A 22,709-nucleotide genomic window follows, 5' to 3' on the forward strand; every position below is an offset into this window, starting at 1 on the left:
AAAGTCTTCTAGAGCCAAAAGTCTGTAAGAACACTTGAATATAAACTACAGAGGTATTCCCAAACGGCCTGGATACTGTATGAATAAAATTATTGTGGTATGTGGGATTAACTATTAATTTAGAGAACAGAATGAAGGTGAGAGTTGTTTCTTCATTGTGAATTTGTTTTTGTTTATTCAGAATGTTGTTTGTTTGCTTATTTGCATTTAAAACAGAGGCCTGTTAAGTACTAATGTGCACTAAAGTTGAAAAATAAAAAGAGCTTTAAATTCTTTTTTACCTTTTAAAATTTATTTTAATTAATAACAAACAGCTGAGGAATCCTTTTTCCCCCCAGAGCTTCATTTTTTAAGTAATCAGAGGATTAATAAGAAACCGTTATCTGAATGTTGTTACTGAACACAAACTAGTTGAATATTCAATGTAGTTGCTACAGTTGCAAATTTTGCAAGCTAAATAGAATATTTTATATATGCACAGCCCAAGGATTAAAAATGCCAAGATCAGGAAATTTAAAAAATGTTTTCTGCGCACCATACTATTATGTACAGAACTCTTTTCATATATATATTTTTTATTGTCATGCAGACAAAAATGAGCAATAAAGTGATTGCTGCAAGTCACAGTACAATTGTGAATGAAATTTTTGCAAATACTTCCACTTTTCTGAGTTCTGTATATACAATTATCAAAAAGCTTTTTCATTACTCATATAATTTCCTGAGGTTTTTTTTAAGATTGCAGAGAAAATCTAGCAGTACTAGTCTGTTTGTTTTGAAACCTGCCTTGCCATTTGAAACTCCATAGCATCAAGAAAAGTTCCCTGTGACTATTAGGAGGTATTTTATGTTTTGGCCATGCATGTACATCTTTGGCGTAATTTGTTTTTTCAGTTTCTGTAGCCACGTTTCATGTTTCAGGAGTAATCAATGAAGCGCTAATTCTTGAGGCTACATAAAATATTTTTATTTGGAAAACTTTTAGTATGAATAATGTAATTTCATGTGTTACTTTCCTTTTATGAAACAACCCCCCAAAAACCTGAAGATTAAACCAGGAATGTTAACCGTTGCTGTCACCAACTCTACCTTTGCAGTGCTCCTTATTTTTGAAGCTGGACTTGGCTGGTTCTTAATGATCCTAACTCTGATAAGCTTTTGGCTTAACTGAAGAGAAGATGTATTTGGGGTTAAGGCATTAGCTTGGTTTACCGAATTAGCATTTCAGTTCTCTTTCGAGTTTTTATGGTTCATGTTTCTGAGACTTCTTTCCTGACACCTTATGGCTGGAAAAAATTGCTTTGTGAAACAAAATGTCTGTAAATCATTAGAAGAACTAAAACTCATCAAATATTAAGAGGGCTTTGATAACAACTCTGCTTTTGGCAGCACTGAAGACCTTGCCCTCTTCTGGCTGCGCTGCTCTGAGATGCCAGGACTTTCCTTGCCTTGCACAGTGGTATCTGCAGAGGGGCTGAGCTGGGCTGGATGGTGAGGAGTTACCAAGCGGGGCTTTTCCCTTACACTTATCTACCAGGTCCAGAATGCTCTGTATGTGTATTGCGTACCTTAATAATGTACAACTCTGTGAGAATATATTTCTATTTGTGTGTATTAATATCTATTTTTAACTTCCATTTTTAAACACATACAGAGAGGATAGCTCTGTATTTTAATTAAGTTTAGATGAAAAAAAATTATTTGCGTAGATTATTCATAAAATACTAAGTAAAAATTAAAGACTTAGCTTTTCCTGTGAGAAGCAGTTAGTCACTTTCTGGTACAAAGAATAAGAAAATTACTGAGTTTCCCATTATCTTGGTTCATTTTTGTTTGATGCCAGGTGGTTGCTAGAGTTTGACAAATGATTGATTTGGTTTCAAAGGGTGCTTGAATTGCACAAAGCATTTTTCATATTAGAAAAGACATAGTCATTTTTTTTGCGCAGGTTTTAAGATTTATCGCCACCCACAAGTGTTGTAAATTAGTTTGTTTGCTATTTATTTTCTCTGGATTGCTGTAATACATGTCATTAGTTGAAGGGCAAGTTTTACAGATGGTTGGAGGGATGGCCTTTCAAGCGTACACCCTTTCATATTTATTTATTTTTTAAACACTGCTACAGGACTGCAAGTCAGATGGGTAGATTGCTACTTCCCATTTACTCACCCTTCCTTTGAGATGGAGATCAACTTCCAAGGAGAATGGATGGAGGTCCTGGGCTGCGGGGTCATGGAGCAGCAGCTTGTTAACTCAGGTACTGAAACTCCTTTACTTCATTGACATCTCTGTTAGCAAACACTCCCAGCACAATCAGCTTCACAGCCTGGAATGCCCCCTTCTACCCTGCTGAGCACAGGCATCTCTGCGTGGGAATGCTCCTCAGGTAGAATGCAGCCCTTGCATGCTGTGATTTGAGGGTAGCAACTGAGCAAGCGACCTGAAGCCTGCAGACAGAAGGCTTGCCTTTTATTTTGTACAGTAAGGAGACAGACAGATGTCAGCTTTAAAAGAGAACCTGCAAGTTAGGGCTTGCGGCGCTTTTTTTCTTTCCCAAGAGATGTCAAGTGCATTCTTAGTTATGATTTAAAAGTATTAACAGCAAATAACATTTCATAATATTTGGAATATCAAAATGTTTCTCTGTATCTAAAGCATAGAAAAAGGAATGTGATATCCTTCATATTGCTGGGTAAATGGTGGGTGGCTTTTTTGTTCTGTTGCTTTTCTCCTCAGGTTGGTTATTTATGAGGTTGTAAATTGCATTAAAAGCAACCTCATTTATTTTAATTGAAATTATTTCATAGTATTTTTTACCTGACGATTTTGCTTTCTGAAACTGACACATAAGTACTAAAGAAAGAGAGGAGAAATTGGTGGATTTTTTTCTAATTATTTTTTATATGGAGAATTTTGCTTGCTTGCTCTTTCATTTTCTGAAGATAGTCAATTCTTAGTAGGCACAGGACAGTCTACATATGCTCAATCTTGTATTGTTCAGTGTCTTCCAGTACTATTTATTGGGACGTGAGGCTTTTGGAATATAATCCTTTTAATGCCAGCAAGTGGGCTTTCAGATAGCCAACGTAACACTCAGTTGACTTTTTCCCATTGGTTTGCTAAACTGTTGTATTTTCATGTGTTCTGAATTCTTCCTATTGAAGAGGAAGTATGATAGCTACGAATTACCTGATTTTGGCACCATTTACTTGGCACAACTTGTTTCCCTCAAAGTTTGCCTCCATTTTAATGTGATCATTTTCCTTTTAGAAAGATACCCTCTTCCAGAGGTTCCCCACAATGAATTAATGATTTATGCTAATGTTCTCTCAGGTTATTATCTTCATAGTGTGGTAAATACAGTACAGCTTCTAATCAGTCTCGGAAGTGAAAAACTGCTGTGTAATATTGTTTCCATTAGATGTAACGCACCAATGTCCAGGCTTTCTTCTTCAAAAGCTTTTATGTTGCTCAACTCTTATGATTAGGATCCTCTAATGGATTTGAAAAGAGCTAAACTGTGTCTCAAAACAATTACTTTATACTTTTGTGTGTGTGTGAATGGATGTGCATGAAACACCAGAGGTTTCTACAGCAACTTTTTTTTTGGTGGGGTTTTTTTTTTGTGTGTGTGGTGTGGTTTTTTTTTTTTTTTTTTTTTGTTGTTGTTGTTGTTGTTGTTTATTTTTTTTTTTTCCCAGTTTTCTCATGCGAGGGCTTCCATAGCACTTTCTCATCCTTGAAATTTCCCATTTTTTTAAATGTTAGACCAGATCAGGATTTTCCAAGAGAGAACAGCCAGCCTCATTCTTAGTCATTCTCTGGGTAATGGATCCAGCCTTCCGGACCATTCAGATTTTCCATGTTAGCAGCAAGCAAGGTTTCTGTTGTCTTGGTGTATAGATGAGCAATATAATTTAGTAAAGCTGCAAGTACCATCTTCATTAAAGCAAATTTAGCTATTGATTATATTTTAAGAGTTATCTGCATTCAGGAAAGTCTCCTACAACAACAACAAAAAAATAGGAATATGGTGTTATTTACTATTTTCTAACAGTGATTGTATTTCTGACAGTGATACTGTTTTAAAAGAAAGCCATAGAACCTATTACTGTGTTTTTATGTAATCATTAAAAAAATATGCAATACCCCAAAGATGCACTGAATTGTAAGGGATGATGTTACATGTTCTCCTCAGGCTGGTGGTGTTTATCTTCCTGGTTTTGTGTGCTTTCTTTTTCATCTTATATACCTGAATACATAACTTTAATAGAAGTGCTGTGTATGAATTTCAGTATAAAGAAAAGGGGGGTTTTTTTCTGGTTAATCCTGGGAAAAATAGGAAACTTTGCAGTATATTAGAAAGTATTCTCAGTTTTAGGTCCATGGTGAGTATACAAGGAAATGTTGTGGTTCAGTAGATCTAATTTCAATTAACAGCACCCAATGTATGTATTTCTGTACTTCAAGGGTTTGTTATTTAAGATTTGCAAAGCTAGTGTTCATTGGTAGGTGCCTGTCTTCCAAGTCTTTATGGAGTTCTGCAGTTCAAACCTTTGAATACAGGACGTTGCTTGCTCAGAGGCTGTGATCACTTAGTGTTGCTTAGTAACTGTGAAATTGGAAGCAGTTAGGGTGCGATCCTTTGCTGATGGAAATCAATGGCAATGTTCTCAGTGCTTACTGTTGCAGAATATGTTAGCTGGGGATGGAAGCAAGTAAACTGAACTAAAGTTTACCTCAAAACCATGATACTATTAGCCAAAATAATTTAAAAATAAAACCAAACCCAAACACTCTCCCCCCCCACCCAAAAACAAACCCAAGCCCACAACCAAACAACAAAAAGAAGAGAATTGTCATTTTTTGATAAGCCTTCTCATGATGTTTTTAACTCCTGTGGTATACAATAAAATAATGTAAGGGTGGCATACTAGATCCAGCCTCAAGTCCAAGGCATTGCTGTATCATGATGACTTCCCAAGGCAGTGCCTACAGGTGAGTAGAACAGGCATGGTTACAGTGATCCTTCCCTGATACGCTCACTCCTGCTCACTCTGTGTTTCCTGAGCTGAAGATGGTACGTTTGCTTTCAGTCATCATTGTGGAATTTTCTGCCATTCATTTGTTGAAATGTTTGAGTCCCAATAAACCTTTACTCTCTGTGATGTCTTAAATTGCCTAACTTGCTTGAGGAATCGCTTCTTTCTTGTTCTGACCAATGACTCGGAGATAGAGCTCTCCTTTCACGTGAGAAGAGTTAGCGAGTCTCTCTTTTTCCTTGTTTAAGCTACTCAGTTTTTGTTTAGGTTTCAGTTGTAGGTCTTGTCATTGACTCCTTTCCAAGCTGAAGAGTGCTGGTCAGACGGTCCCTCCATGTGGGAGCCTATTCATATGTTGAGTCATGATCACTCCTGCCTGCATCTTCTCCAGACTTCTTTTTTTCCATTTCTTGTAATTCCTAATATTCATTTTGCTGTGTTGACCTTTTATGAGCCTTGAGTTGAAAAAGAAGGGGAGGTTTTGGGATGATGACTGCTGCAGTTGATAGCTTTTTTTTGCTAGCTGATGGTTGAAGCATCCTGGCAGACATTCAGCTCTGCAGGGCAGCTCAGGTTGAGGTCTCATTTCCTAAAATTATGAATCGTGAAGGCTGATGTATTTAGGGTACCAGTAAGAAGAATTGGTAGAACTTTCCTGCTGTATGCAGATTTTTCTATCTTTCTAATCAGAAATTAACAGTGATATTTATAGTCTTATGAAACTGAATTTATTTATTTATATATTTTTTAAAATTTTATTTTTTACTGTCAGCTTAAAAGGAGTAGGGAATGGTGTAGATGTTTGGAAGAGGAGATGTCAGCTGAATTTCTAACAAAGGTAGTTGCCCTTGTTTCTTGTTAATTTTGTGAGTATTTCTACTAGAGGAAAAATCACTAACTCTGTCTAAATATCTTCATGAATACTGTTGAACGTGACAAAAGGAGTTTGTCATAAGTTCTTAAAATCATGGCTTTTGTTTTAAAAGGTGGAAGGTTGTTTGCCACAAAACTTGATTCTTGAAGAGTAAGTCTTTGCCATTTGGAATCCCCTTTACAGATCAGTGGCGGGACTTATTCCCAAAATCCAAATAGTACTAGGTAGGCCCAGGGCTGCCACCTTCAGCCAAATACAAGTCTTAACATGTAGAACTTGTTTGGGTTCAATGCTACAATAAATAAATCTTTCCTTACTCACTGAGGTTTGTCAAAATAGCTATTTGAGTGAAGTAATAACTTTAAAGTTCTCAACTAGTCCACTCCTTTCTGGTTTTGGCAATAGGATTATCAGTCTGGACAATTCTCAATGGGCAGCAGGTTAACAAAAGAATTATGTCAATGTTACCTTGCAGGCACAGGACTATTTTTTTTTTTTTTTTTTTTTTTAATATGTTCTTAAATTGAATGTTAGTTGTGGGTGAGTTAGGTTCATATATCAAGCAGCACGGGGTATTTTGCAGAAGGGGAAATCTAATCTCTTTCATATATCAGGGTTTTCTTTCCTGCTCAGCTCTTGCCTGGTAAATTATATTAAAATGTTTGAGCAGATGGCGCATGTGGCTTCAGTCGTGTGCTGGCCCATGTTCTGTCTCTGCTAACAGCTCTCTGTGGGGACCTTGAAATAGTTAATGCTGTATGTGTTTGTATGGATGTAGTGTAGAAGGGTAAGTATAATGCATTTAAAATACATGCCTGAAACCCTTCAAGGTGAAATTAAAGTTACCGAGGTATTGGTGTATCAAGCGTCTGGGCGTCCCAAGAACAGGAGGTAAAATTGTTGGATGGACTGGTTCTTCCCACAGGAGCACCCAAAGTGATTTAAATCTGCTGCATAAGCTTCACAGCTCCGCATCCCAAATTTAGATCACTGTCTGACCCCCCAAATTTAGGGGTCAATTTAGATCACTGTCTGTCTCCCATACAACCACACTACTGCAGTATCTTGACTATCCCAGCCCTTCTGTGCTTACTCCCCTGAGACCCCTCTGAGACAGCGGTGTCATCGTTCCTTGCTTGTGGGCTGGAGCTGGAGTACACCAGAGGCTGACAGTGCAGACAAAGAGTGCAGCTGTCTTAGTTCAAGTGAGCTTTCCTACTGTCCTTTTTAACTCGACAGAGAATGCAAGCCTTCCAGTCAGATGGAAGCTTCCTTTTGAATGTGTGTGGAGGATTTTGGATCAGTCTGCTTAGTGGCCTCTTTTAATATCTGACTGCAGGAGAAGCAAACTCTCCCAATTTAGGCAGGCGCCTGCAGGTAAAATGAATATCTCATGAAGATACAGTGTCTCAAATGAAATAAAATTAATGGGAAATTAGGAAGTATCTGAGTTTTATTGACTTACCGAGGGTAGCCTGTTGAAGAAACTGAAGTTGAATCCAAGCTTTAAATCTCAGCTCCTGGGTCACCTTTGTCTCCCCTAATCCTAGTGATTTACATTTGCACATACATACATTCGTATGTGTGTATATGTACAAAAATAAATACAGAATGAGACAAATAAAATAAATTGTTGACCAATTAAATACAGAGTTAGGCATATTTGGCCTGTTTTAATTTTGGTGTGTGGTTTTCTACACACATGCACACACCCAGTGTAAATCAGAGAAACTGATTGTCATGTCTGGCTAAGTTGAGAGACCTTCTGTTGAGCTGGCAGCCACTGAAATTTTGTATTGCTCAAACATGGAGCTGGTGTGGAGTTGTGGGCTGTTAGAAAAAGATGTGATTGAATTTTTATCTCTGTTCTTGAGATGTCATACAGATACCCGCAAATGTATGGATGTGGCACATCCAAAGATGTGTGTACCTATGACAATGCTGATCAGTTTATAAGGGAATAAGTAATAGGGCAGAGGACCTGGTTTTCCCTGAAAACCTGTGGTGTTCCACCCTGTCTGTATGAGGAGAGGAGCTGTCATTGTAGTCAGCTGGGTGGCTACCAGAAAAACATGTACTTGACTTTTAAATAGTTTGTATGAAGGCCCAATCATGTAAGTTGAGGTGTGTGGAGTGGCAATTAGGTGTTCTTAGTAGATCACATCTCTTGACTGTGAAGGAATCACCTATAGCAAGTGACAGCAGAAATATTGGTCATTTTCTTAGCATCTTCAGACTAACAATTAGTGCCACCCTCCTTTGTGACTGCAACATAACTGGTGGTTCACTGAGCATCCCAGTCCTGCAAAGCGAGAGAATACAGCACTACTACATATTCACACATGAGCTGAGCTCTAGCTTGGGATTTAAATTTTGGCACGATTAGATCTGGACTCTTAGGACTTTAGAGGTTCAAGTTTATAAAGAGCACATATTTTAAAACTGGGATGACTCTTACATAGAAGTTATTTCTTCTAGCTCCTTTCCTATTGAAAAAAGAAATTGAAGAGAGTTTATTTCTTGTGTTTGTATGAAGATTGCTTTTTGGGGTTGATTTTATTTTGGTTTCTTTTGAACTGAGTGGAAGGAAGTCCAAGTCTTGCCTTGATAAGTAATCCAAAGCACAGAAATGAGTTATACAGGAGGTGATGCTCATGTCAGTCAAAGGGCATGTTATTTTATTTGTTATTTGTTTCTCTTGTTCGGTTATTTCTGGCTACACCGCCAGGTCTGGTGTGTGTGTTGTGTTATAAAGGTAAATCTTGCCTCTGCCCTTCCCTTTTCCTTTTCAAGATAATTTGCCTGTTGTCTTCTACTTCATTTGCAATTCTATGTTTAAAGCTGTTTTTCATCAAGTTTTTCATACAGAAGGAACCCATAAAATTTTTGAAATGTTGCTTTTTCTGATTTTATTACCTTTGACAGATTCATTATCTGTGTTAAAGTTGAGATTCTTGAAAAGAATGAATATAAGCTTTCTTCCAACCTGTAGTGTTTGTATGTATTGAACAAATACAGTATTCCATTTTATGACAATTCTATTATACCTATTCCTGGGAAATGTGTTATTTGTTTACAGGGATATCTTAGAGAAGAAAAAGTATAGGATTTATTCTTGGAAGTAAGTAGTTATTCTAAAACTTGGATGGCCGTTTGAGTTTGCGGTTTTATATTATTTTTCTAGCTTAGTGTTAAGAATAGTAATGCCAGTAGATTTAGAGGGTAATTTCCCTTTCATGGTGCAAGATTACATTTTTAGTTGGAATATAAGTTCCTTATCTTCATAATTTAAGAAACTATGTTTTCTTCATGCTTCATTTCCTCCTGCACAAAAATATACATGACAAAGGGTTAACTCAGCCTAACACAAACTTTGAAATCAGAAGGAGTGTTTATTTGACTGATGGGCACATCTTTCCATTACATGAATAAGCACTCCCTTCAACATACGTGAGGCCTGTTTTACTCCATTTGAAATCTAGAAAAGAAAAAACAAAACAGATAAGCAGTCGCACCATCCAAAGTTTCTGTTGCCTTTGAAGAAGTTTTCCCATATGTATGTATTGCTCCTCCTTCCCTTAAGTTTTTTAATCAAAAGTAAATTAAAGGTTTAGTAATTCACTATGATTTGTCTCCTTGGGATCCCGCAGGAGGGCTAGAGCGCCACACACAAGAGAAGGCTAAATAATGATGAATATAGTTTATTAAGCAGCTCCCAAGTAAAAGAAAGTGGTACTCTCAGAAACCTTGAAGAGCAACAATTTATGGCACAGAAATGGTGTTTCTCTTGGCTTTATTTATGCAAATGAAAATACATCTAAATAATACTATTGAATTACTACACTGTTACATGGTGAATGCTGAATGTTTTTAATCAGCCAGGAGTTGGTTCAATGAGCCTAATATAATTCCTCATCAGGCTAGGATACCCTCTGGGTGTTTTTGTTGTGTTGCAATATTCATTTTTGCTGTTCCCAGGACATTTACCAGGACTACCTAGCTGAGGCTGGAGAAGAGATTTTACAGGCATGTCTCTAACTGTTTCTGACTCTGACACACGAAGCTCAGTTGTGACAGATTCAGTTCAGCTGAGATTAGATCAAGCATTTTAGGAAGTATTTTTCTTCTGTAGATCGCAAATGAAATCTTGGTTTCTCATTTCTGGAGGGGGAAACTTTGCTTAGGATACTTCTATTGTGCCTCATTGCCTGTCTCTGAGGTTGGTAGCTGGTAAGAGGAATGGGTGAACCACCGCAGGTCTGCTGGAGCTGAACGTGTTTCAACTCTTCCCCCTCTCCGCTCTGCAGGTGTACTAAGGAAATAGCAAACCAGTGGCAGTGTGGGGGTGTTCAGCCTTTGGAATTTCATGCCATTTATCAGAGTGATGAGTGGGGCTCACATCTTTAGAGGACAAGGGGTGGGGAAGGGAAAACCAAACATGTCACATAGTCGAGAGAGAGTGGCAGCTTTCTAGTGCTGACAGCCTGGCTGTGGCAGCAGTTCAGGCTGAGCCAGTGGCTCCAGCCTGTCATGGCTCATTCTGCTGGAGTGAGAAGATTGCATTGCCCAGCTGTCGGTGTGCCGGTGCACACTGATCCGCTGCTGACCACGCGGGCGAGCCTTGGCTGGGGACCACTGTTGGAATCACATGTGAGCAGACACAGAACAGCCCAAGAGCCAGGGTTGGGCCACTGCTTCTCTGCCGCTGCCTGCCAATAGAACAACCTTTGCATGGTGTTATAAACTCCAGCTGTGTAGAAATATATGTCTGCCCCACTGTTGCCATTTCTGCTTGTATTACAGACACCGCCTTAGCTTCAGTGTTGCTTGGCCTTCGTCTTCAGACACCCAGATTTACTTTCCTGTTCAGCATTCATAAACAGGAAGTGTCGACAAGTGGTAGAGAGGATTAAAAACTACAACACATGAATAAGAGGGTGTTCAGAAGGTGATAATTCTGTCATGGATAAGCATTTTTCCAGAAGGGAACAAAGAATTTTGATCAGGTTTGATGCTTCCGTGCTGCTGGAAGGCAACTGCAGCACAGCTACAGAGAGGAGACAGCCCGTTCCAGGCAGTGTACCATCTAGTTTGGGGCAGGATTTGCTGGTGTACCCAAAATGAATCAGGGAAAAATGCCAACCTTTATTAACACTTTTCCCCCATGTAAATAACTTTACAGATTACTAATAGATATTAAAGCAATAGCTCTTTTTTTTTGTGAGCAGAACAGATGTCATAAGTTATGTATTCTGATGACTATGAAGTGAGCATCAGTAATAAGTTTGATCCTAAATACCTTGGCAGAGTCCAAGGAAACTTTTGTATGTAGCAACAAATGGATAATAGGTAATCATGGAAGTCATCTTTTGCTTATTTTATTTTTTGGCCAGGTGGGGACTGGAAGGGGGAAAGTGCTTGTTTGTTTCCTTGCTTTTGAAATCATTGGGATTATTTAAAAACTTTAGCTGAATATTTGAAAATCTAGGCAAATTCTGTATTCTCTGGATAAAAATGTTGGCTTTATCAAGAAAAAGAAATAAGTTTAAAAAAAAAAAAAAAGATCCTGATAAAAGCCCATAAACTAGTGGCTGCAGTTTTAGTGCTGTTCAGCTCCTCACCCTGCAATGACTTTTATTTCTACTTTATCTTAAAATTTTGGAGACACAGGAAAAAGTATCTAAAGAATGTGTTTTCCAGCCCTGAAGTTGCTCATTCAAAAGTACCAGTCTTCTTTATTCTAATGACAGAGTTTGTCACTAACATGGTAATTCAGAGCTTTTTTTTAAAATAATAATAATAAAAAAAGTGGATTTACTGATTTTCTTTTAGAACAGTGATTGACGTGACATAGCAGTGGGGATTATAACAGAAGAAAAGTTAGTAGGATCTATTTAAATAAGGCAAGAGACTCCAGCTAGGGCTTTGACTGTACTGGCTGAAAAGTATTTAGCTAAGGAATTATTCCAAAAGAAGTGGTACAATGAGGAGAATCCTTTTCTCATATTAGTTCAGACTTGCTTAGCATTTTTGAAAATGACGGTCAGAGATAAACTCCTGACTGGGACTCCTTTTTTCATCTCGGGGAAATATAGTCTTAATACAATATTACTGCATTGTGCACAGCAAAAACGATAATTGCTAGGATATCTCTGCTACTGTATTAGCACTCACCATATCACAATCAAGATAGAAGCAGAATTACTCACTTTTCCAAGTGCTGAATTGCTTTATAGTCTTACTGAATAAAAGATGGTGATCTTAGAAAGAAAACTGTACATTACCTGTATTGCTTGCTGCTGCCATTTTTATTTATTTCATAAGAGGTGGCGTTTCATGTTATATAAGAGAGTTTATTTTCTCTAGAGTTCTCTGCTTGCAAGATTGTCCTGTGCCCCCATCATGGTTATTCATTTATTTGTCTGGTTCCTTGCAGCCTGAAGTTGTGGCCATGTTCAGAGGAGGTATAGTAACTGGATTGCAGGTTTTGCACATCGTAGGCACGTGACCAATAGGAATAAAGAAAATGGGAGTTTATTAGAGCCACTCCAGAACAGGAAGCTGGAGTTCACTTAAGCCATATGAAGATGCACTGAATTGTGCACTAGTTTTAAACAAAAGTTACTGTGGCTACATTGCTCTCAGCTTTCACACATCACTGGTGAAGTGGAGCAGACTGTGCATAAGCACTTGCTATATTCTGCATATGGCTGATTGGAGGAGCTGTTAGCAAACATTGGAAAAATGTTTTAGTATCCTAAGTGGATACCCAAGGTTGTTCTGTGCCATATATGTGGTTTTATAATAGTATCCAGGTGATGAGAGGTGATGCCCTGGTGACTGTCTGCATTGCTTTAAATGTGACTCTATGAGCTGCTGTCCTAGTGGGACATAGAGCAAACTGCTCTTTTGTTTTGGCAGCGTGTGATGCTGAGCAGACTGGTTTCTAGTTCAAAAAAAAGTATAATTTGTGCTGTTTCTGTTTCTCTGCAGTTAGTCAATACAAAATGATCTTAGTAGAAGCAAGACTGTATATCCTGGGGTGGAGAGAAAGAAGCATTCAATATGTATGACTGTAATTCAGCAAATAGAAAATAGAATGATTTTGTCATCTTTGTGGCTGTCACAGAAGCACTAAGTCTTAAAAACAGGAGAGGGGAGAATAAGAAAGTGTGCAAGATCATCAGTGGCCATTCACATAACTGACAGCTTTTTTTTGGTGTGTTTTTTTTGTTTTTTGTTTTTTGTTTTTAATAATTGTTATGTTATAAAAATTTCATAAACACTGGTGTTGCCCTGGAGGTTTGACCAGATACTTTGAAGAAAATATTATTCAAAAACAAGAGGGAGTGCAATTAGAAGACGAGATAGATGGAAATTTGGGTTATCTTACACCAAGCATAGGAGGACTTGCAGTAGTAGTACAATCAGTCATTTCCTATAGACCTCTGTGGCTGCTCTGATGTTGAACAGAAAATGCTCTCCCATTCTTTCCTCTTCTCCATGGATCAAAAATTAAAAATAAACAAACAAAAAAACCCCCCACAACCCTCAGAATCCTCTCCCATGGCGTTCTTCATTAAATTGATCACTGTGTTTTTCAGAGGAAGGGAAGGAACAGTAGGCAATTACAGCAGGCAGGCCCAGATCATGAGATCATGATGACATTGTTTTTGTAGATTAAATTAATATAGTAATTCTTAGAGGTAGAAATGCAGTCACAATCACTAAAAAAGGACATCCTTCACTTATTTTCATCAGACAGCCTTCTATCTTCTTCCTATAACACCTGTAGGTGTGATACTCAGCAGTGAGAGAAGATCATTAATTCTTTCCTTGAAAGGCTCAATTTTGAAAAAGCTTGTGTTCCCCTACAATGACCTTCTTGCTGCCTTATGATACTCTGCAGGAAGAGAAAATCAGCAACTTTTTCCTTGAAAGGCTCAATTTGAAAAGCAAGAGTTCTCCTACAGTGACCTTTTTGCTGCTTTACTCCCATCTGCCTTTCATTATTTCTGTTCTCCTGGGGCTTGAAAAAAAATGCATGCACCTTAAGTTAGGGAAAAGCTCTGTGACGGCACCATTCACAGGTGGAGTTTAAGGAAGGTGAACTAAGGGACACTGAATCTGTAATTTCTTTTATGTGTTCCACACATTCGTGCAATACAGAGCTGGAAGGGCCTTCTCCCAGGCTCCCTGGAGACACCCAAAAGGCTTCATAACAGAAGAGAGTAATTGCAGCAAGCATGCTGCCATCTGAAGGACAACCCCAAGAAGATTTTCAAACCACAGCTGAGGAAACTGTCAAGGAAGTTTGACAGCAGGGGAGAGATGCCTGCATGAGCTCATCAGCTCTGTTCTCCAGTTCTTGTGGAAGTCTTGTGCAAGACGCTGAATTTTGAGGGTTAGGATTTGTTTCAGGCATTGCTTTACTCCTGGTTCTGGGCTTATGGCTTGAACAGTAAAGGTGTTTGACAGGTGATTGAAGATCTCTGTTGACAGTCTGTGACCTGGTCCATTGACTTTGATTTTCTTGCCCAACTTGTAGAATGACAGTTTTAGTTTGGGTAATCCAGTGTACAAACATGCTTTCCATGTCTGCAGAGGTGTGAAATGGAAGCTGAAGCCTTGCTCTGGGACAGGTGAAAAGCATGAGGAGCAGTCATTCTGAGGGTAAGGGTGGGATTGGAGTAAAATGTATGTTAGGAATAAGTATGAGAAACTGAGCACTGGTGAAAATGGGGAATAAGAAAGATGCGATCGCTGTTTCTTGACAGCTGAAGTTTAAGACACAGTAGGAACTGGAACAGAGAAAATGTTTGAGGAATCACAATCTTTCTGTTTGGGTGGCTTTTTTCTAAATGAAATTTAGGGGGTTTTGTTTTTTTCTGATACATACATGTCATCTGAAAACCCTCAAGCTAAAGTTGTAAAGTCTAATGGCTTAGAAGGGATATATTTTCCCAAGACCTTGCATGCCTCTTCCACGATCCCTTAACCATATTAGACTGCAATTTTCCTGCAGTGGAAACTTACTTTTCCTGCAGTCCAACCTTACTGAAAACTCCTGAAACCTTACTGTTGGTCATCATGCAAATACCCTTACAACATCATACTTCAGGTCCAAGCCAGATTTGGAATACCTGTAGGTGCCATAGGCTTGAGAAAGTAGTAATGTAGAGATCTGCTAGCAGTGTGTTGTCTTCAGCTGCTGACGTGCTTCCATTTGAAACCTCTGTCTCATGAACTCATTGGGGAGTTTTTTGGTGGTGGTTGGTTGTTGGTTTGTTGTTGTTGTTGTTTTGCTTTTTAAGGCATGTGGGGAAAACACAATGGAGAGAGGAACGCTGCTTCTGACTATTCTGAGTGACAGAAATGTGACCAATCTTTGTCCTGCTTAGATGCCCTCTGTTGGACAATAATAAAAGTGGTGCTCCTATGTAGCAATTCTCAGCGGCATGCCTTTTTATAAAAGCTGTATTGCCAGGCACATTTTACAGAAGGGGAAAGTGTGACACTTCTCAATTTAGTGACTTGTCCCAGGTCACCTTACAATCCGCTCAGAGAGAGGCTGGCCCTCCTCAGTTGTTTGTCCTCAGGAGGGGGAGCATTACTGCTACCTTGTCACCTTCCACTTGGAAGGTAACTCTTTGCATTGTGTTTCTTTTTTTTTTTTTTTTTTGGTGCTTTTTCATGACAGCATCCTCTTCTGAACATTTCAGTTAATTCTGAATGTTTATCTCTGGCTGAGAAAGCTTGCTAGTGCTAGTGCTTGGGGTGTTTGTTTGTTTGTTTGTTTTTTGTTTGGTTTGGGGTTTTTTGTTGTTGTTGGGTTTTTTTGTGGGTTTTTTTGTGGTTTTTTTTGTTTGTTTTTTTTTTGTTTTTTTTTTTTTGGAGGAAGCTCTGAGCTGGGGGAGGCAAAACAAACATTCAGTAAAGTATGTCCCAATGTAGTGTGAAAGCTCCCTGAGATTCATAAGACTTTTTTTAATATGACAGCATATTTTCCTGTAACATGTGATTGGCTTGGTGCACTTGGACTGATGCGTTAGAAAAGGTTTGGAAAATGCTCTGAAATGGCATGTTAACAATGTAACTGGAATTCAGTGGCACACAAATTCTGTGTGTTACATTATATTTCATATGATTAAGTGCTGTCAAACTAGGTAAGATTAGTATGTACATGGAGTATCATTCCTTGTTTGTCAAGATGATCATCGACTACCTGAGTTACAACTGCTGAAGCATCACCTGTAGCCATATTATTGCATAATTACAGCTTCTGGTCTCAGTGGCTGGCAAAATGCCTAAACCACCAGATCCTTAGATCTGTTCCTGTTGTAGAAGGTTCTGATATACGATAAAATTACTAGGTTCTCAAATCAATTCTCAAACATTCTAAATATATTTGTAGTCTTGGTTCCATCTGCAGAATGGTATGCAGTTTCGTAGTGATGTCCCGTTTGTCTCTGTCCTGGTGATTAGTAATCATATGCATGAAGTATGTAGCACTTTTTCTGCACTGAATAATATTAGATCCCAGGCATGCTTACTGCTGAAAATTGATTTATTTGATTTGGTGTTTGCTTTCTCTACAAAACTTGCATAGTTAATTGCATAGAAGGCATGATATCTGCATTAAAACTGTTCAGTAGCATTTTCTTGAACCTAACGTCTCTGTTGCAGTCATGGTCGTCTTCAATTTACTTGTGTACGAAATGGAGATAATAACCTATTGACTTTTCACTGTTGCTTCAGGTTTGATCAGGAGTTGCAAAATGCTGTCATACCTAGCAATGGAAGTCAGTTAGCAATTGCAAAGTAGCCTGGGAAGTCAGCAAGTGTATTCAGTAAATCTCTAGCTGGTAGAAGTAGAGTGGCCCAGCCTTGGATTTTAGTGAGGAGTGGGCAACCCATAGCTTGTAAGCAGGCACTAAATGGTGTTCTGTAGGCCTGGCACAACATTGGAAACACAGGCTTTGGAAAATAGACACAGCCTCTATCTCCTGGGAAATGCAAAACTGAGCAGGTCATAGGAAGAGCTGTCTGATGTGGAAGCAAGATATTGATGGAAGTCTTACGGTCAGCATCTTGTCTCTTTGCAAGGGACCATCATCCGGCCTCTTCTGAATCCCTACCAGCATGCCCAGTTTGGGATGGAAAAATACAGGTCAGTATGCTGCCCTTCTTAAGTGGATAACCTTGCTTAGTCCAGGTAGTGATGGCTGGTAGAGCTTTTCCTCCAGCGAAAAGGGTTATTTAGATGTTGTGCTTCCAGAGGCAGAGCACCTGTGCTGTGAAGCTGGAGGGGTTTTTTAATGCTATTAATTGCATAAGTGCAAGGAGCTCCCAAAAGGGGTTACTGTTCCTGAGCATGCACTGAGCAAGTACAGAAAGAACCCCACTGCAGAGCTCACAAAAACTAGCACTGACCTGGCAACTAATGAGCAAACAAGCTGAAAAATGTTAGGAAAAATAATGTAAGTTGTCACTGTGGGTTTCTAAGGTAGCAGCCTTCTGAGTGGTACTGCTCACAATGCTGCCAGTCAGACTGCTCAGAATAATGTCCCTGCTTCAGTGTTATCCAAGGTCTGCGCTGCAGCCACACAGAGGAGACCTTCGCAGGGCATTATTTTACTAGAACATTTTTTATATTATTCTTTTTACTGACTTGAAGATAAAGATATATGCTGACTAGGCTCATGCTGAAGGATTCTGCATTAGCTTTCTGATCAAAATTTAGTACCATTGTCTACCGTAAAAATAATTTTGAGAGGTATCCAACTTGAACAGTTCCAGAATACATTTGTCATTGTAGCTTAGAAGCATTCAATGTTTTTGATGCATTTTCAATCACTGTTTATGGCACTGTAATGTTTTCATAGCATTTGGCTTGGTGGCTGTGGTCCTTTGCTGCATAGGTGGGTATTTTGTGGTTTTGGTGGTTTGTTTTTTTTTTTTAACTCTGCCTAAAACACTCTGCTTTGCAGCAGCTGCGACTTGATCTCATCAAGGTAAAAAGACAGCATTTTTATTGCTGCTGCAAATCTTTCTGCACTGGGTGCTTATAAGTGCCTAGCAATACAGCAGCCTCAAACCCAGCAAGAATGGTTGCAGAGACTGTGGGGGCAAAGTGAGACTAATGCCTATTTCCATCCCCTCTGGTGCGAACTGCTAGGAGCAGAGAAAACCCCCTCTGTCCTCCCCAGCATGTCAAAATCCGTCAGCTAGCTGCTAATTGCCTGTGCAGTGATTCACATGCCATCTGCCATTGCTGGGATCTTTTGTCATCTCTGGTAGGCTATAGGCGGTTCCATAAACTTCATGTGGTTCTTCTGTCAGTGACATGGGCTCGATGCAGTGTGGTAATAGCAGCAACACTGCTACGTGCAGAAGTTAATTAAGAAACTATTTACATGTTGTCACCCTTTCCTTTGGTTTCAGAGGGCAATATCCTTTGGGATAACGAGAGGGGAGGAAAAAAGCAAGAGAGGTTATTCCAGTTGTGTGCCGCTAAGTGTTCCCCCACCCTTGCAGAAAGCAACTCGTGGATGGTGGGAGAAAGATGCCAGAAAGAATAAAAAGCGCGGAGGATTATTCTGTGTTTGTGTATCACCCCGCATCTGCGGCCCGGGGCGAGCAGAGCAGAGCGTGATGCAGTGGTGGCGAGGCGGGGGTGCCCTGCCTGCCCTGCGCCTGGGCACGGAGTGGGGAAGGCACCGGTCCTGTCACAACTTATGTAACGATTGCATAAGAGTGCCGGTGCTGTGACTGTCAGAAACTTGTGGGAAGGACGGGATTTTTCCCTCCCTTTTCTTCTTTATGGCTTGAATCAGAAGCCAAGTCTAGGATGGTGTTATTTACTCCCCCGTGTAGCTGGGGATTCTCTCTCTCTCCCACTCCAAGGGAGCAAAGAGGGTCCTGCCTTTGTTTAATCCTGCCTTGTTTTGCTCTTAATTCTTATTTTTCTCTCTTTTTTTTTTTTTTTTTCTTTTCTCCTTTGCCTGCATTTATATTTTGATAGTCACTATTGCTGCTACCATAGCTTTCAATAATTAAATGTTCTATCAGCGTTTTCTAAAGTCTCCTTGGGTGATTGCTGAAATGACACCTTGTTTTAAAATGGTCTCTTCAAGGCAGAAGTGCTGCAGACTGGTTTTTTCCCTCCCCCATCCAAGCCTCCTTTGAGGATGCTGATATGCATAATCTATAAGTGTGACGTCCCAGGCGCATAAAAAAACTTAATATGTTAATGTGTTTGGAAACGGGGTGGTGAGTGAGAGGAGAACGTGATATTCTCCAGTCGGTCCGCTCCAGTCTGCAGACCCAATGCTGGTTTTTGCAGGGACCCAGGCGTACACCGTTGGAGGGTGTCGTACATCTCAGTCGGCGAATAAATTGCTCCGGGAACAAGAAGTCGGAAGGTGACTGGGAATGCCGGCCGCCTCATTCCCCAGCCGAGCCCTTTGCCAGCTGAGCTGGGGTCACTCGGTTCACGTAGCTTGGGGCAGGCAGTGGCACTTGCACGTAATCCTCGCGGCTCCTTCCGAAGCGCCGTGGCACTGATCCTTCCCGCTGCTGCAGGGCTGCTGGTGCAGCGATTTGTTACGTTCCGGTTGTTACTTGGCTTTTGGCTCGCCTTTTTGTGCCTTATGAAACGCGTGTAATTACCGGAGAGGGGAAAGGCCAGCGCGTTCACCGGGCTGCCGAGGTGATTAGAGCCGTGCCTCCGTCCGCCCGAGGGCTCCCCCGGGGCCGCTCCCGTCCCACGGGCGCACCCGCGGCGGCTCCGGGGGGAGCGGGGCGGCAGCTGCGGGCGCCGGGCGGACAGCGAGAGCCCCGCCAGCCCTCCCAGATGGAGTTTTAATGTCCTTCCTCGCCCCCCACCCCACCCCTCCCTCCCTCTGGCAGCGCTGCTTCCTTCAAGGCGGCTGTCCCGAGGGCGGGATGCAACCGGCGACGGGCGAGGGGGCGGCGGCCGGGCCGCGGGGCTTTGATGGAGGCGTGTGCGCCGCCGGCCGCCGGGGCTTTGGTGGGCGCCGTGGGATTTGTCCGCAGCATATGCGGTGCTGTTAATGATTGAAAAATTACCACAACAATTAGTCATGGATCGCTGAAGGCAAGGCCCCCAAACGGTGTGGACAATGTGATTAAATCCGTGTATGTGACAATTAACTCTCCTGCAGGTTTATCCACCAAGGAAATGGGAAGAAGATGGACATAAAAAAAATGACAGGCGAGAATAATGTGGCAGAATGGACCCGATACAGCTGGCACTATCAATTTTAATCTGACACTGAATTAATCACACTTGGATTAATCCTGTTCTTATTGCACCGCTCTGGTTGCCTGTTTATTTATATTCTTCCTCCATTGTGTGCTACACAGAGGCATGACGGATTTAATTCCTGTCCGTTCCATGTTCTTAAATTTAAAAGGCAAATCCTTCAGCTGTGCCGTGTTTGAGGTAGTCCATGGCGCAATTATCTCATAAAAAATGAGCAGAGTCCAGATGCACCATGCCATGAATCCCCTTCTGTATCACAGCTGAGTAATTCTCAATAAACATTTGTTCACCCAGTATTCTCGCTGGGTAGATCTCATCCTGCCTGTCTGTCCAGCCAGCAAGACATGCAGACACTCAAGTAATGCTTTGCCTGTGTGTTTATGTTGCCACTGGGTAAAATTTCGTGCACATTCATTGGTGGTTCTTGTGGCTCATGATTTTATTTTGAGGGAGCAAAAGCAACACTTTTGTAGTGCTTCAATGTTATGTTGCTTTCCAGACTGGAACTGGAAGAAGATCTGGTACACAAGCCTAAGAGGACAGGTATAGAAGATCTGGCATAGAATTTTTGAAATATTCAGACTTTTAAAGGAAAAGAAGGATCAGTGTTTGCCATATGCTGCTGAAGCCTTGAAGGAGAAACAGTGTAGCAGTAGACAATCTGCTGAGATTAGCCAACTGTGTGACCCTTCTAGCACAGGAAAGGTGGTTTGCTGACTGCGCTGTTGCTGTGCCTGCTCCCTCAGAAGTCTCTCGTTCACAAAATGGCAAATGCCACTTAATGGATTGAACTAGCCACACCTTAATTTTTTTGCCTGTAGCTGCTGCAGACCTCTTACTTCTTTCTTCTCTCATCACCTGCTATTTATTGTCTTTGTTTTGTAATCTCTAAAGAAATTCATTGAACTCAAGTCGACTGGAGATGTTTCTAGTTATGCTGTAAAGATTCAGTTTTACTGCCACGTGTTAATACTGTGATCTGCAATGCTTAATATTATTTTAAACGTTTGGATTGCTACTCTAAGTGTTGCACCTTTCCTGACTTTTAAAATCCTAGTGAAAACACGTGGCATACATAACTGTGTTCTTAAGCAAGTTGACTTAAAGGCGTAAATGTTTCCATTGAAAATAAATAAAATCCCTGCTTGTTTATACTGTCAAGGTTTTTATCCAGACTCCTCTATTAGCAGTAACAGGAAAACACAGAAAAAAGCACAGCTGAACCATCTTTTAGAGTAATGGCTCATGTCCTGTTGTTGCCACAGAATACAACCTGTCCTCCTGTTCTGACCTGTGGACTTAACCATGAAGAAATGAGCAGATTCTGTGGAGTCAATGGGCAGTAAAGATATTGGTGGCCTTGATATAGAATTCACTGCCCTAGGGAACCTTGTCTTTCTGCTGACAATGTAGCTTTCAAAAGATTGTTCAGGGGTAGGTGCATGTAACTGGAGGATGTGAATTTTGCTTCCTGCATCTGTTTCTGTGCAAAGGTAGCACACTGCAATGTGGGCAGAATAGATGACCTATTCTCTGATAGAAACGTCCTAAGTGAACGTCAGAAGAAACTAGGTCTCGTACCTGTAGTACACCACAAGATTTGCAGTACGTTCTAGTCAGAATCTCAGCCTCACCCTCAGCAGTAGTATTGAGCATCATAGCTGAAATAAAGCCAAATTTGAGGTTTCAGTCAGAACTGCTTCTTTCAATGTGTATTTCAGTCTTCCAGTCATTTCTTCCACTTTATATCCTTCTGCATCTGGGGTCTGTGTCTGAATTTGGTTGCAGTTACTTTTTTTTCTTTTTGGTCATCTGTTTAAAATTTCCAGGGAAATAACAACCAAAAGTATTTTGAATAAGGAAGGTTTGAACTCCTTTATCACCAAATGCTGGTGTTGGAAAGACATGTAGTAAGTAATTAGGTCTGGTCTGTCAATAGTTTGATTGTCCAAAACAATAGGAAAAGGGTTTCTTTCAGGGTTGTTTTTGGTGATGGTGATTTGGGTTTTTTAAATTTTCTTTTGTCATGTGGTAAGGTCAGTTTTAGGTTCTGATCTGCTCATATCTTCTGGCATCTCAGAAGAAGAGCTGCGTGTATTACAAACTTGTAAAAGGGGATTGGTAGCTCTGCTGGACAGCAGGAATAAAACTGACTTTACATCTGTATCAAAATACTGTCTGTACAGGTGACATGAAGTGCTAACAATATTAATATAATTTCTTCTCTTGTCTTCTCCCTGCTCCCCCATTCCCCTGCTACAGTCTGGTGTTTTGCAGTTGAATTTGCTGCTGCTCTTTGATGGATAGCAAATACTTGCTGATTATGTAACTAATTGACAACTATGGAAGTTACTTCTTTATTAAGCAATTTATCAAGTAATTAGGAGATCATTTATGTAGACTCTATTAACATAACACCAGTGGTTGAGTACATTGGTAGAAGGAAAGTATGAGGTGATTTGAGGTGCACTTTTGAAGCAAACTTTGTTTTGTTTACTCTGAGACT

At 40.2% G+C, this 22,709-nt stretch overlaps 1 protein-coding gene across 9 annotated transcripts in view; it reads left to right on the forward strand.

Annotated features, from left to right (window-relative positions):
• Positions 1–22,709, forward strand: part of FARS2 (phenylalanyl-tRNA synthetase 2, mitochondrial) — a 233,197-nt gene that overhangs the window by 69,817 nt on the left and 140,671 nt on the right. For 8 of the 9 annotated variants that reach the window (XM_058420306.1, XM_040061857.2, XM_040061876.2 and 5 more), the window contains one exon: positions 2,126–2,257. In XM_058420306.1, coding sequence (XP_058276289.1) covers positions 2,126–2,257 — 132 coding nt within the window. Of the gene's footprint in view, positions 1–2,125; positions 2,258–19,261; positions 19,341–20,102; positions 21,482–22,709 lie in introns of those variants that run through there. The other variant, XM_058420313.1, reaches the window with a different exon arrangement.

Source organism: Hirundo rustica, chromosome 1 (genome assembly GCF_015227805.2).
Source record: "Hirundo rustica isolate bHirRus1 chromosome 1, bHirRus1.pri.v3, whole genome shotgun sequence".
Classification (NCBI taxonomy): domain Eukaryota; kingdom Metazoa; phylum Chordata; class Aves; order Passeriformes; family Hirundinidae; genus Hirundo; species Hirundo rustica.